Raw genomic sequence first — 14,934 nt, 5'->3', positions numbered from 1 at the left:
ACACAGGCGACATGAAGGAGAACAGCTTTCTACAGTAGGGTCTCAGGCGGAGGTCAACATCTATTGAGAAGCAGAAGTGAGAGGCTTGGGCAGAGGCCCATTTTTGAAGCCAGATGCTCACCAGTTCACCCAGTGACTTCCTTTCTGTGGCCAAGAAGCCCTCCATGGCACTCACCCTACTGGATTTCACCCATGTCTCTTGGGCTGAAATCAGCCTCACTTAGTAAAAATCACCATGCAATTAGCCCAGTAGATCCACTGCCTCTAACAAGGTCACTTACTCTGCAAGGTGGGTCTTTCTCCCATCTTGGGAAGGAATAAAACACTACAGAACTAAGTCGATTTAGAAGGATTGGGTGATCACCAAAGTCATCTGGCTTGTGTGGTTTCTGGGTTTAAACTCAGGATTGTGTGTCTCCAAAGCTTTCTGTCACCCTCTCCTGAATCCACATCTTCTCATCCATTTGCAGAATTGTTGCTGGGAAGAGGGCCACCAATTAAGGTATGTGCCACTTCCCATTCACCTATCATGGCCGTGAACTTGGCACGGACTGTAAGAAGAGGTGGCCAGAGTTGGAAGGGGCAGCAATGTCCTCTTTACCTGCCTCTTGGCCTTGGATGAAGAGGGTGGGGCCTCTGGCTGGAGAGACACCAGCCCTTGGATGGGAGCACTCACTCACAGAGGTGCTGGGTTAACATGGACAGAAATAAAACTACTGTCTTAACCTAGAGAAAACCCGGCATGTGCTTAAGAGAGGTTCCCATGTTATGCTAGCTAACACGCCACACTGCCTTCCTTAGAAAAAATAACTTTCCCCAAATTCTAATGCCGGTTGATAAAAGACAGCCCTGTTTGTGGCTTGTGGCGTCACATTTATAGACTACCAAGTGAAAAAGGCAATCCAAATCTGTCACCGTATTCCCCGTTAGAGAATGCCAGAAGCCAGCAGCCTCCTGAAATGTTTGTATGTCCCCATGATTTGGAGGAGTAAAATATTTGGGCTGAAAAATAATTCAAAGACTGAAGACTCTCTGCTCAGGCACGCTAGGCATCGAGCGGTTTGTCTCCTAGTTGATTAGCTGTTATTCGATAGGAATAGTGCCGTCTGAAATAACTTACACACCATATTTCCAAGATGGGATTTCAATATATTTTAAACACACATTGGGAAGCTATTCAATATGCCTGACTCATCGCGGGCAAGATGCTAATCTTGTAATCACGAGTTGAGATTGGAAGAAAATGGAGAGGCTATGGGAGAAGAAAATAGGATGGAAGACATGTCCCCACATACAAAATTATGATTATCCGAGAGGCGCAAGATTCAAGGGGGGGGAAGCTCATTAAAAACTTGGAGTCCTCCACACGGTGACTTTGGATAAAGCCTTTAGATGAATTCGATTTTCAAAATAAATCAAACAGTGGAGTTCATAAATCTCATCATTTTATTCAAGTTTGCTCAGAGGATGGAATGGCTTGCGGTTGGGCCCCAGCTACAGCGCTGGCTGCACTCTGCACACCTGGTTGTATAGAACTGCTTTCAACCTCACCGCAGGGTGGACCACGCTCACTGCCTGGGAGCCATGTTGGACCCACACGGAGAAGTCTTAGCACATCACAGGCGCGGCACACAGTCTTTGGCGGACTTTTTCCCTCCCCTGCTCACTCTTACTCTTTCTGTCATCTTTCCCAGCCCGGAGTTGAAGATTCTATCTCAACGCTAATCATGCCTGATTTTGTACCACCAGCCCCACCACACCCGTTAAGCTCAGGTTGGCCCTGCCCAACGCATCCAAAGCCTCGCTCCTGGTCTTAACGTTCCTCATTTGCCATGTTCCCTGCCTCAGATTTCAGCTTAGATTCCAAATCTTGGTGGCCCTCTTGAGTCTTCTCTGGCCTCACTCCCTTAAATACTTTTTTATTGAAATATAACTCACATATCACAAAACTCACATTTCTAATGTTCAGTTGGTGTGGGGGCGGGGCTTCAGCATGGCCACAGAGCTACATAGCCGTGACCACGACCTAACACCGGGGCATCCCATCAGCCCGTTCAGGAGCTGCATCCCCATTGTCAGCCCATCCATACTCTGTCCACACTTCAGTCCCTGGTTTCTTCTGGATGCTTCATACAAACGGAGGAAGCAAGACAATACGTGGCTTTCTGTGACTTTTATCCAACACCAGGCCGCTAAGGTTCACCCATGTTATAATGTAGACGGGGGATTCATTCTTTTGCTCACACACACTGCTTTTATTTTATTTTTACCACTTACTAGTTGCTGGGCACTTGAGTCGCGTCCGCCCTTTAACCATGATAAATCATGCTGTTCTGTGCATCGATAAGTACCTTTTTGAGGACTGCATGCTTTGAGGTTCTCTTGGGCATATCCCTGGGGGTGCAAGCTGAGTCACATGTTAACTATTTACCACTCAAGAACTGATAAGATGATTTTTTTTTAAATGGCACTTTTTGAAACCAATATGTAGAGGTCTCAATGTCTTCTCATCCCATCAGCATATTATATCAGCCTCTGGTATTTTTTGTTGTTGTTGTTTTACTTTTAGCCATCCTTGTGGGTGTGAAGTAGTATCTTATTGTGGTTTTGGTTTTCATTTCCCTGTGACTAGGATGTTGAGCACGATATGCCGTGATTGGCCACTTTTGAAGACGTGTCTACTCAAATCTTTTGCTCATATTTCAATTGGCTATCAGAATTTTTTATTACTAAGCACTGAAAGTTCTTTATATTCTCGGTGCAAGTTCCTTATCAGACATATGGTTTGCAATATCCCTTCTCTTATGTAAGTTATCTATTTCTCGTATTAATGATGCCCTATGAAGCACAGATGATTCTAATTTTGATAAAGCCTGATTTATTTTCTTTTGTTTCTTGAACTTTTGATGGCATTTCTTAGAAACTAATGCCTAACCCAAGGTCATGAAGTTCTCTCTCTCTCTCTCTCTCTCTCTCTCTCTCTCTCTCTCTCTCTCTGGATAGGATCTCCCACCTCCTACTAATTTAGTCCAAATTCCCACCCTGTGGCCATCAATAGCGCAGTAAAGTAGGCTGATGGATTGGGAAGCCTGGCCACACCCTCTTAAGAAGCAAGAGTGAGGATGGAAGGGAGCCAGTCAGACTGTTTTTGCATAAAAACAAACAAACAAACAAAACCCAGCACACTACAGAGGTCACGGGACAATCGTAGACAGGATGTTCAGTATACAAAGGCAAACAAAGCAAAACCATGACACCACTGCCTCCATCTACATCGGAAATGTTTAAGTTCTGAGGTTCATGGGTATCAGTTCAGGAAGGTATGTGCCCAGTGTGTATTGCAAAATAAGAGCCAGTCACTGATGGCAAGGGGCAGAATTCTCAGCTCTGCTTCTCTATCTTCCAGACATATGAGGAAATGATAGGGACAAGGACCATCTGGACTATGTGCAGGCAGGGTTCTACATGCTGGAAGGGCTACACACCACCTCAAGCACCAGCATGGAGAGTTCTATAGCAATCAACTGCTTGTGCACAGACACAGACTCAGACACACACCCACAAACACACAAACACACACACATTTACATGCATATATACATACACATACACATATACACAGAGACAGGCAGACACTTATGTAGACACACACATGCATACACATATACACACCCTTCCTAAAGCAAATGCACACATCTGGACCCTGCATGAGCCTTTGTCAAGGCAGAGACCCTCACATCGCCAAAGATGGAGATGGGCAAATTGCTTGGGAGGCTGAGGCAGGAGGATTGTGTGGGAGTTCCAGGCCATTCTGGGCTGCAGTGGGAGACCATATTTCAGAAATAAATAAATAAATACACAAACAAACTAATGGATAAAATCTGCCTAAAAGGTGCACGCATGAAAACAGGAGAGAGACTGACCTTGACAGAGTTGTCGGCAGACATGGAAAATACTTTGTTTTCTTCAGAAGACACGTGTACATAGACCACAGGAGCCATGTGGCCTCTCAGCACACCCGTGGGTTTTCTAGAAAGAAAAGAACAAATGAACACAAAGCCGTTCTATCTGCTGTTTCTATTTTTTTTTTTTTTTTAATGTAAAACTCAGCTTGGCCTGGATCTGGCAGCTCTATTCAGCCCGGAGGAGGCTTCTGCTTCCCTCTGATATTACACAAGTATATATTTCGTGTAATAAAAGGACTGAGGCAAAATAATAAGCAGTTTCGGCAACAGAACTTGGGGTGAGAGGAAGCCTGGGGCTCTGCTTCTCCAGCTGTTAACAATAGTCGTATAAAAGGAATAAGCAAGGAAGAGCCTGAGGTGGGGCTGCCGTGGACACACGGGCACTCTCTCTAGGCCTGAGTGAACAGAGTTAAAATCCGGGCTTTGCAATACAAAGCTATGTTAAAGTGCCCTTGCAGGACATGGTACTCTGGGAGGGTTGAGAGAGAAAAGAAGCCTGGCTGAGGCCAAGGGGGAGAGCAACATGCCTGCTTTTAACCACAACAGGAACAGGCAGAAAACTGCCTCTCATTTTTATTATGTCTCTTGCATTGCTCTGAGTCTTTTTATTGTTGGTGTTTTTTTTTAATCTTCATTATCACCCTAGAGAGTGAGAATCTTGTCACCATTATACATGGGAAAATTGAGTCTGTTGCAGGTGGTTAGGAGAACCTCCCGGCCGGGAAATCATAGAGACATAATCAGATTCAATACCCACTGTCCCTCACAGTCCTGGCTATTACCTGCGCCATGGACGGACACAGGGTCACCTTGTGGGTCCCCACAAATGCCAAAGAGAGTGACCCAGATGGGTCACCTGGGCATAGCCTATGTGATTTGTGCTCACCCGAACCAAAAGACCCAGTGGCCCCTCCTCCCCACTGTTTTCAGCACTTCCCTGGGAACGACAGGCCTGCCTATGGGGCTTCAGGAGCGTCACTGATCAGTGGACTTGACGCCAGGGCCCAAGACGACAGATGGATTCCAGACATCACTACACAGTGGGTCTCAAAACGCAATCAAGACGGTGGAACTGGAGAGATGGCTCGGTGGAGGAAGCGCTTGCTGGGCAAGGAGCGGGCATGAGGAGTGGAGTTCAGACCCCCAGAAATGTGGGATGGGAGGGGCAGGCTGCTTGTGCTTCCTGCACTCAGAAGGCAGAGACAGAGGATTCCCCTGAACGGTACAAGCTGGTTAGCTAGACCAGTGGTAACAACAAACTCCGGGTTCAACTGAGAGACTCTGCCGCAGTGACTGGGGTAGACGGTGACTGCAAACCCCTGCCTTTGCGTTCTGATGCTGTGATAAACGCGGCAATCAAAAGCAAGGTCGGGGAGAAGAGGCTTTATTTCAGCTTACAACTCCCAGTTCACGCTCCATCGCCGAAGGAGGCATCTTCTCCGCTGAGTTTCTTTTCCCCCAAGTGACTCCGGTTGATGTCAAGTTGACAAAAATCTCAATCAGCACAATCATGCAACCACACACACATGCACAAGCTCTCACATAGACACGCCAACATGCATACACGTGAGCACATACCACACACCTATGAGAAGGATGAAGTGAATAAAACCTCAAGTGTCCCTGAAGGCTTGCTCAGAAGGGCCTACTGTGTGACACGCAGGCCTGGCCCAAAGCATGTGACAAGATCCCACTGAGGGATGATAGCCCCGAAACCTTCCCTGGCTTTTTGTTGGGTTCCCCAGGACCCAATCCCTCACAGAGCAGTCCTGGCTTCCTTGTGTCAATCACACTTGTTCTCTTATGTTAATTCTGTTAAAATGCAGGCATGGTAGAGTCATTAACTCTGATGGGGCCAAACCCCATGCCCTCAGGAGAACACTGGGGCCCCTGCTGTGAGACCACACTACGCATACACTCACTGCACATAATCTCAGTTCACTCCTCTGCTGATCATGGTCCATTGAAGGCAAGATGCCACCAGACAAGAGGGAGTCACACTGAGTTCCGTGGTCCTTGTAGCATTGTAAAGTGTTTACATTCGTTTTGTTTTGCTTGAGATGTGGTCTCTCTATGTAGCCCAGGCTGGCCTTAACCTTCCTAAGTGCTGGCATTACAGGCATGCCCACCATGTCCTGCTGGGATTTACATTTCACATCAGTTACAATGAAAAAGTTTTAAATATTTGTGTGTGTGTGTGTGTGTGTGTGTGTGTGTGTGTGTGTGTATGAATGTTTTGCCTGCATGTGTATCTGTGCACCGTGCCAGAAGAGGGAGTCGGATCCTGTGGGACTAGAGCTATAGATGATTTTGAGCAATTATGTGGGTGCTGGGAATAGAACCTGGGTCCTCTGGACAAGTAGCCAGTGCTCTTAACCACTGAGCCATCTTTCCAGCAGCCCTTATAGTGAACTTTTAGAGGCTGGAAACAGAAATGTTCCAGGCTTTGTGCAGGAGAGATTAATTTTGGACAGACAATTCTCCTAGGGAACCCTAGTCACATTTTCATTGACTTACTACCTCAGTGGTCCTCTCGTTAGGGGAAAGACCACTTACCCTGGCAGGTAAGGATTCCAGACCCTGATGATTCGGTCCACCCCACCTGTCACCAGCAGGTTTTTTCTCCTGCAGAAGGAGAACGTCTTGACTCCCTTATGGATGCGGAACACGGTGCGATCACATGCTGCTCGCCTTCGGGGCAGAGCGAGGGATGCTGGGCTTCTCCCCATCCTGCCAGTCTTCCCAGCATTCCTTGTTTCTTTCAGCTTTTCCTTGACATTTGTTGCTCCCGTCGTGAACCCTAAAAATATTCGCAGGAAAACAAGACACAGTCTCTTACTGAGATCACTCAATTCCCTGACAGTGTGCTGTTTTTATTAAGGTCCCAGGCTTGTTCTCGGTAATGACGTAGGCATTTTCTTTCATTCCCCAGGGTTAAATTCCAGGCAGCCAGAAAAGAAAAGCGACATAAGAAAAGACTCTTCTCACTTTTCTGAAAAGGGACATGAAACACCTGGGAGGGCAGAGGTACCACGAAGGCTATTTGCCTTTACGGCTTTCATCGCCTGTGGCCCGGCCCCGCCATGCCTGCATTTTAACAGAATTAACACGCTTTTGTTTGCATGTTTCAGCAGCTCAGTGGTGCAAGCCCATCCATGCCCATCTTACAGAAAGAAACCTTGTCTAGAAAGCACAGAGCAGTGGCCATCCAGAAAACATCGAGTTGTCCTGGAGAGACGGCTCAGCACCCAAGAGCACTGGCTGCTCTTCCAGAGGATCAGAGTTTGATTCCCAGCATGCACATTGCCTTGGAGACCCCGAGATGTTGGAGATGCCAGAGCCATGGGCTACCTGCCCAGGAGAGCTGCTAACAGGGAGTGGAACCAGCCCAAGAGGAACAAGTGTGTTGCCATCAACAAAGCTGAAAGGAGCTAGAGATCTGAAGAGCACTTTGACAACAGATGAGGAGATGCAGAATTTGAAGTCCACCCACCTGGTTTTCGGTCTTAACTTTGGTCCAGTATTTCCTCACTGTGCTCCCTTCCCTACATTTTGGAACAGTAATGTATATCCTGTGCCATTATATGTTGGAAGTATGCGATCTGCGTTTTGATTTTACAGGGGATTACAGTTAAGAGATTGTATGAATCTTAGAAGAGACTTTGAACTTTAGACTTTTAAATAAGTTTGAGACTGTGATAGACTATGGGGACTTTTGACACTGGACTGAATGCATTTTTGCATTATGATATGGTTACAAGTCTTTGAGGGCCAGGGGTAGAATGTGGGGGTTTGAAATAAAATGCCCCCCTAAAAGGAGTAGCACTATTAGGAGGTGTGGCCTTGTTGAAGTAGGTGTGGCTTTGCTGGAGTAAGTGTGTTACTGTGGCGGTGGGCTTTGAGCTATCTTTTGCTCAAGTTTCCCTCAGTGTGACACTCAGTCTCCTTTCTGTTACCTACAGATCAACATGTAGCATGCTCCTTCTCCAGCACCATGTCTACCTGCACACTGCCATGCCTCCCCGCCATGATGATAATGGACTGATCCTCTGGAACTGTAAGCTACCACCTCAATTAAATGTTTCCTTTATAAGAGTTGCCATGGTCACGGTGTCTCTTCGCAGCAATAGGAACCCTAACTGAGACAGTGGCTCACCATCATCTGTAACTCCACTTCCGGGAATCTGATGCCCTCTCTGGCCTCCACGGGACATGGCATGAACATGGTGCACATACCGTAGGTAGACAAAACACCCATATACATAAAAACCAATTTAAAATTTGCAAAGAAAATCGCAGAAGTAAGTACTGAGCCTGGGACTGTCTGGAACTACACTGAAGTGTGCTGAGAACCCATCGGTTCCATCAAGCAGCCAGGCAATTGTTCCCTACACTGATTTGGACAGATACGTTGGGCAGAATGATTGGTTGATTTATGAATCTCTTCAGTAGGATCCAAATGGCGGCCTCAGTGTTCACCTGTGGGTTTCCAACCTGGGTCTGAACTGAGGATGAATAAAGGGGGTCCTCAATGCACTCAGCAGGGTCTTCCTGATCCCTGTCACCTGGTTTCCCCTGGACACTCACCTCCACCATGTTCTAAGTGGTTTAGAAGAACTTTGGAGAAAGGAGATTGAAGAAGAATGTTCAGCTCGCCACTCCCCAGTCATTGCTTGTGACTCCATTTGGGTTAGTTAGGGTTGTTTCTGTCACTACAAGTTACAAGGTCAACTCCTTCCTAAGAAGCAGGAAGAAGAATGTGCCATTCTGGAACACTCCACGAAGTCTAATTCGGGCTCCATCTTCAAGGGCATGTGCCACACCTCTCCGCAGACCATGTTCAGGTACAACTCTGCCACAGACTTTCTGAGTCCTCTGGAGAAATGGGAAGTCTCTAGAGGAAACCTGTGGTTTTCAGTGTTGCCACTATTCTGTATTCTGCCTCTTGGCACCTCTGGTTTGGGGAAACACCTCTGCAGTGGAGTTCCGAGATGTGTCTAAACCTGCAAAGAGGGCATCCCCATTTCCCCCCTCGTTTCTCCGGAGCTCTTTCATTTTTGCCCGGCCCACGGCCTCGAAGTTGAGAATGCCAGCCGTCCATTCTTCGAGTCCCGCTAGCGAAGTGAGATCAGTCCTGAGCATCACTCGGAATGATCTCCCTTTTCTTCACAGCTGCCAGCCAAGTCTGGGGCCTCCTTTGGTGGCAGAGCACTGAGATGGGAATCCTGTTCGTCTCTCCGCAATGGTGAAAGCCTGCACTGGGTAGAGAAGCTGGCTACCGGGGCCCCGACCCCACCCCAATAGACCCCAGAACTAGCCAGAGGATCTGGGTAACCGCTGTAAGTGTGGAAGAGACAAGGTGCACCTGCCTCAAACGGCAGCTTGGTACGCCGTTCGCCCTCCCTGTTCTGAATGGAGTTCTGAAACTTCTGAGCAGGTGTGTCACTTTATTTTAATTTTATTTTATTTTCCAAGTAAAAAGAGAATAATCCAAGTTCATTTGCATGAACTCTAGCGACTCTCTTCCAATAGAGCCAGACAAGCATACACATTTAAGTGGTTGTCATGGGAACCGGAGAGCATAGCTCTTCTCCAAGGTCTGAAGGAAGGATGATGAAAAGTTTAAGTGGTCGCCATGGAAACCGAGAGCAGCTTCAGTGCTGGTTCATATCCCCAGCGCATTAACTAGCAGGCAAGTCTTCAGGGATGAGGATGCTGGAGGAAGTGAGACTGATTCTCCACCGGGATCTTAGCATCAGGTTGACCCAGATGCGGCCATCGCAGCCCCCAGGCTCACAGTACCCCATGGGGTCAGCAGCCAGGTGGAATGTACTCCAGGTTCAGCCCTGGCCTCCTCTGACTCAAGCTGTATTTTGAGGCTTCTTTTACTTATCCTGCCCACGGCAGGTAGCCTACAGATTTGGGGGTCACAAAACAGAACCTGTTCCTGTTTGTAGGAGAGAAGACACTCTTAAGCATCCAGCCCTGTTTTCCCCGTGGCCTTAACCAAGATACGCTTCTCTTTGCATATTCATTAATGGCAAAAAGAAGGCTAGGCATTCCTGCCTGAAATAAACAGCAATATGGAAGGCGCTTCTAACAGCTTGAGAGTGAACTGAGGTCCTCCGCAGGCAGTTGCCTTCTGCTGTTGCGGTGTTCTCTTTTCATGAGGTATGTCTACTGGGAATACGAGGCTGACCATAAGACAAGCTTTAAAGCCCCCGAGTACATAAAGGAAGGGCCTTCAGGCTCTGCCAAAAGTCTCTTTGCCTAAAGGGGCAACAGGGAGTCTTAGGAATGGAAGAATTTCCTCTCTGATGAGGCTGTGACTGCCTGGCTGCTTCGGAGGAGCAAAGGCTGGTACACACACACACACACACACACACACACACACACACACACTGTAGTGATCAGCGGACACTGGGAACTACATGAATAGGCTGCAGTTTGGGGAGGTAGGGTACTGTAAGGACAATGACATATGAGAAAACATTTGACAGGATTGTTGCCTCCATCCTCAGGCTGTCCTGGCGTGTGACACTTCAGAGCACTGAATGAGAGATAGATATGGTTTGGAATTCTGCCTTCACAGATGCACTCACTTGACAAATCTTTGCAGAGCACCTGTTAGATGCTAGGGACCATCCCGAGCCCTTGGGTGCTAACAATGAACAAAACAGCTGAGACATCATGGCACCAAGGGGAGCTAGACTATAAAGAACGCATACAACATATCAGAAAGGGGCTAGATCTGTGGATTCAAACAAGAGAAGACCAAGGCAAGTGTGGTAGTTTGAATGTAGTTGGTCCCCACAAGCTCATAGGGAGTGGTATTATTAGGAGGTGTGGCTTTGTTGAAGTAGGCGTGGCCTTGTTGGAGGAAGTGTGTCACTGTAGGGGCGGGCTTTCCTATGCTCAGAGTCTGAGTGCACTTCCTGTTGCCTTCTGGTCACGATGTGGCCAGCACCACACTCCCAGCTGCCATGCTTCCTGCCATGTGACAATGGACTCCACCTGAAACCGTAAGCCGCTACCTCAGTTAAGTGTTTCCCTTTATAAGAGTTGCCGTGGCCATGATGTCTCTTCACAGCAAAAGAAACCCCGACTCAGACAGCAAGGAAGGCTGGGAGTAGGAGAGGCAGTTCCCATCTTTGACAAGGTGGCAGAGGAGGTGTCAGTGAGAAGTGACGGATGAGCCGAGGCTTGAGAAACGTGGAGTGAGCTAGGTGAGAGTTTGTGGGGTCTCAGAAGAAGAAGAAAGCACAGCCCCAAACACTGTCCAGAGGATCAGTGTAACTGGAAGAGGGAGTGTGAGAATGGAAACAGATGTCACCAGAGGGGTAAGGGTTGGGGGCCAGTCACACAGAGCCCTGACAGCTTTGGCTTTCATTCTAAGTGGAATGGGGGTTCACCAGTTACACTGGTTAGTTTTGGCCAGCTTGACACAAGCTATAGCCATTTGGAAAGGGGAAAACTCAATTGTGAAAATGCCCCTGGAAGATTGGCCTTTAGTCATTTTCTTATTGAAGACTGATGGGGGAGGGCCCAGCCCATTGTAGGTGGTGCCATCCCTGGGCTGGTGGTTCAAGTCAGCAAGCAGCACCCCTTCATGGTCTCTGCTTCAGCTCCTGCCTCCAGGTTCCTGCCCTGCTTGAGCTCCTGTCCTGACTTCTGCCAGTGATGGACAGTAGTCACGACACATAAGCCAAACAAACCCTTTCCTCCACAAGTTACTTTTGGTCATGGTGTTTCATCAAAGAAATGAAGAGAAAAAGAGTAAATCAAGGGACCTCAGGGAATGTGACCATGTTTTTACCAGCTCTCTCTGGCTGGCATGTGGTGAGTGGAGTTGTGTGGTGCTGGGGTTCAGATGGAAGCAGGGAGACTAGGAGGTTCTTGAAGCGATTCAGAGAAGCAAAGACAGTATTCCCTGTGGAAGCGGAGACGACCCTGGTAGAAGGTGACCACATTCCTGGTGCCTCAGGTGTGCAGAGTCAACAGGTCAGATGTGGTCTGCAGGAGAGAAGACTCAGGGGTGACTATTTGTTTTTTGACACGAGCATCTTGAAAGATGGACTTAGCCCTAACTGAGGTGGGGCAGATGGTGGAACAGGGGTCAGGTAGAAGATCCGACTCAGCTTTGGACTTAATAATGATGCACATCATCTATCTGGATCGCTATGGCCATTGTCAAGCCAGGGGAGTTACAAATACCAGAGGGGATGAGCTGGAGGTGTGAGTTCACATGTAGACAGTGAGCTCCTGGTGCTGAGGGGATCATCAAGGGAAGGTGCAGAAATGGGCAGGAAATGAAAAGAGACTGAACTCTGGAGCCTCCAACATTTCGTCAAGGAGGTGTGAAGGAAGAAACAAGGGAGGCCGAGAAAGAGTAGCAAGGGTGAGATGGACAGGGAGGGAGACAAAATGGTCAGGTCTCCCAGATGCAGACAGGGAAAATGAAATAGTTACTAGTTCATAGAATTAGAAATATGAAGGTCGTTGGCGACCCTTTGATGTGATGGTGAGGATCAAGACGACATTGAAGGGGTTCTTAGAGAAAATAAGAAGAAATGGCAGGTGTCTTAATTAGGGTTCCTATTGCTGTGAGGAGACGCCATGACCACAGTAACTCTTACAAAGGAAAACATTTAACTGGGGGTGGCTTACAGTTCAGAGGTTTAGTCCATTGTCATCATGGTGGGACATGGTGGCATGCAGGCAGACGTGGTGCTGGAGAAGGAGCTGAGAATTCTATACCTCGATCAAAAGGCAACAGGAAGTGAACTGAATTGCTGGTTATGGCTTGAGCGTATGTGAGACCTCAAAGCCCACACCCACAGTGACACATTTCCTCCAACAAGGCCCTACCTACTCAAACAAAGCCACACCCGCTCCAACAAAGCCACGCCTCCTAATAGTGCCACTCCCTGTGGGCCTAAGAGTCAGTACCTTCATCTACTGCCGTGCCCATCACACTATAACCACCAACAAAAGCCCCTAGAATGATGTTGATCTGGGCTAATCCTTCCCTCCTGGAGGCATCTAGCTCTCCAGAGATATTTAGTTGATGAAAGTCACTGCAGTTTAGAGTTGTGAATGATTTCTATGACCTCCCTGTCTGTGATGGAAGAAGGCAGGGGAGGTCAGGATACTTACAGCAGAGCGAGCACTTGGGCTCTGAGCTGGTGAGCTCCTTAGGGAGCTTGTCTAATGTACTGCATTAGTCTGAGTTACGTTCCTATGACAAAAGCCTGAAACCCAATGCTCAGAAAGAAAAGAGGTATGTGTCTATTGGCAGGGTCTTACTCCTTAGGCCCAGCCGATCTTGAACTTGTGATCCTTTTGCCTCTGCATCTTGAATGCTGGGATTACTGGTGCTTTAGCCCCATGCCTAGCTGGACCAAAAGAGGTTATTTTCATCACAGTTTTGGAGGTTTAACGTCTAGGATCAGGTAGCCCATCAATTAAGCCTCTAGTAAGGGCTTCTTTGGGTGCTGTCCTGGTTAGTTTTTTTTTGTTTTTTTGTTTTGTTTTGTTTTCAACTTGACATAAGCTAGAATCATGTGGGAAGAGGAAACCTCAACTGAGAAAAAACACCTCCATCGGATTGGCCTGTAAGCTAAAGGCTTGTGAGACGTTTTCTTGATTAATAATCGATGTGGGAGGGCCCAGCGCACTGTGTCATCCTTGGGCAGGTGATCCTGGGTTCTATAAGAAAGGTAGCCTAACGTCTTAGTTTGGATTTTTTATTGCTGTGAAGAGAAACCATGACTCCAGCAACTCTTATAAACAAAACATTTTGCTGAAGTGGCTGCCTTACAGTTTCAGAGGTTCAGTCCATTATCATCATGATAGGGAGCATGTCAGCGTGTAGGTAGATGTGGTGCTGGAGCTGAGAGTGCTACATCTTGCAGGAAACGGGAAGTGAACGGAAAGTCACACTGAGGGAAGCCTGAGCAAAAGAGACCTCAAAGCCTGCCCCCACAGTGACACACTTCCTCCAACAAAGCCACACCTCCTAATAGTGCCACTCCCTTTTGGGGGCCATTTTCTTTCAAACCCTTCACCGATCATGAGCCTGAAGAGTGAGCCAGTAAGCAAGGCTTCTCCATGGTTCTGTGTCAGTTGTTGCCTAGGTTCCTGTTTGAGTTTTTTTGTGATGGACTGCAAGCTGTGAGGTGAAATAAACCTTTCTGTCCCCAAGTTGCTTTTGTCCATGGTGTTTCATTACGACAATAGAAATCTAGCCAAGGCAGGTAGACTACAATATGAGGGATGCCATGGTGGTAAAAGTGTGTGTGTGTGACAGAAAGAGACAGAGAGAGAGATAGAGATAGGGAGAGAGAGAGAGAAAGAGAGAGAGAGAAAGAGAGAGAGAGAGAGAGAGAGAGAGAGAGAGAGAGAGAGAGAGAGGATAGCAAATACAGAGCTAGAGGAGGAGAAGATAATCTCTCTCTCTCTCTCTCTCAAACACACACACACACACACACACACACACACACACACACACACACACACACACAGCCTATTCTGGAATTATCCAAGGTCTCAGACAAACTACATTAATCCCTTCCAAATATGATGTCTCTAATGACCTCACCACCTTCCATTAGGCCCAACTTCAAAGCATCTACAATCCTTTAATGCTACCACTTTGGTGACCACATCTCCAGCACATGAACCTTTGGGAGACGCATTCAAATGAACTCTAAACCACATCATCTATTTAACTATAGAAAACCGAGGCCCACCATCACAGTTGCATTAGTAGCAGAGTCGTGGCCAGGACTCACTGATCCTCATTCTGGAACAATTGCTTTTGATCTTCCCAAACAAACACTGCATTCTGAGCTGCTGCAGTCTCCAAAGTCTTGGCTTCTTAGAATTCAGACCCACTAGCATTCTAGAAAACAAGCTTTTCTAGTTCTAAGAAAAAAACAAAACAAAACAAAACAATGAAAGTTCCCAA

The 14,934-nt window shown here is 47.4% G+C and overlaps 1 protein-coding gene across 1 annotated transcript in view; it reads right to left on the bottom strand.

Moving 5' to 3' along the window:
• Positions 1 to 14,314, bottom strand: part of LOC128120497 (WD repeat-containing protein 49-like) — a 57,676-nt gene extending 43,362 nt beyond the window's left edge. The window contains exons 1-2 of the mRNA XM_052754584.1: positions 6,522 to 14,314; positions 3,924 to 4,029 (exon numbers count right to left, since the gene is read on the bottom strand). Of these exons, the coding sequence (XP_052610544.1) occupies positions 3,924 to 4,029; positions 6,522 to 6,694 (279 nt within the window). The 5' untranslated portion in view covers positions 6,695 to 14,314. The remainder of the gene's footprint in view (positions 1 to 3,923; positions 4,030 to 6,521) is intronic.
• Positions 14,315 to 14,934: the final 620 nt, after the last annotated feature.

The sequence above is a fragment of the Peromyscus californicus genome, unplaced genomic scaffold (assembly GCF_007827085.1).
Source record: "Peromyscus californicus insignis strain IS unplaced genomic scaffold, ASM782708v3 Scaffold_2__1_contigs__length_46816999, whole genome shotgun sequence".
NCBI lineage: Eukaryota > Metazoa > Chordata > Mammalia > Rodentia > Cricetidae > Peromyscus > Peromyscus californicus.
The sequence above is the reverse complement of the archived record's forward strand: the minus strand, read 5'-3'. Positions and strand labels throughout refer to the sequence as shown.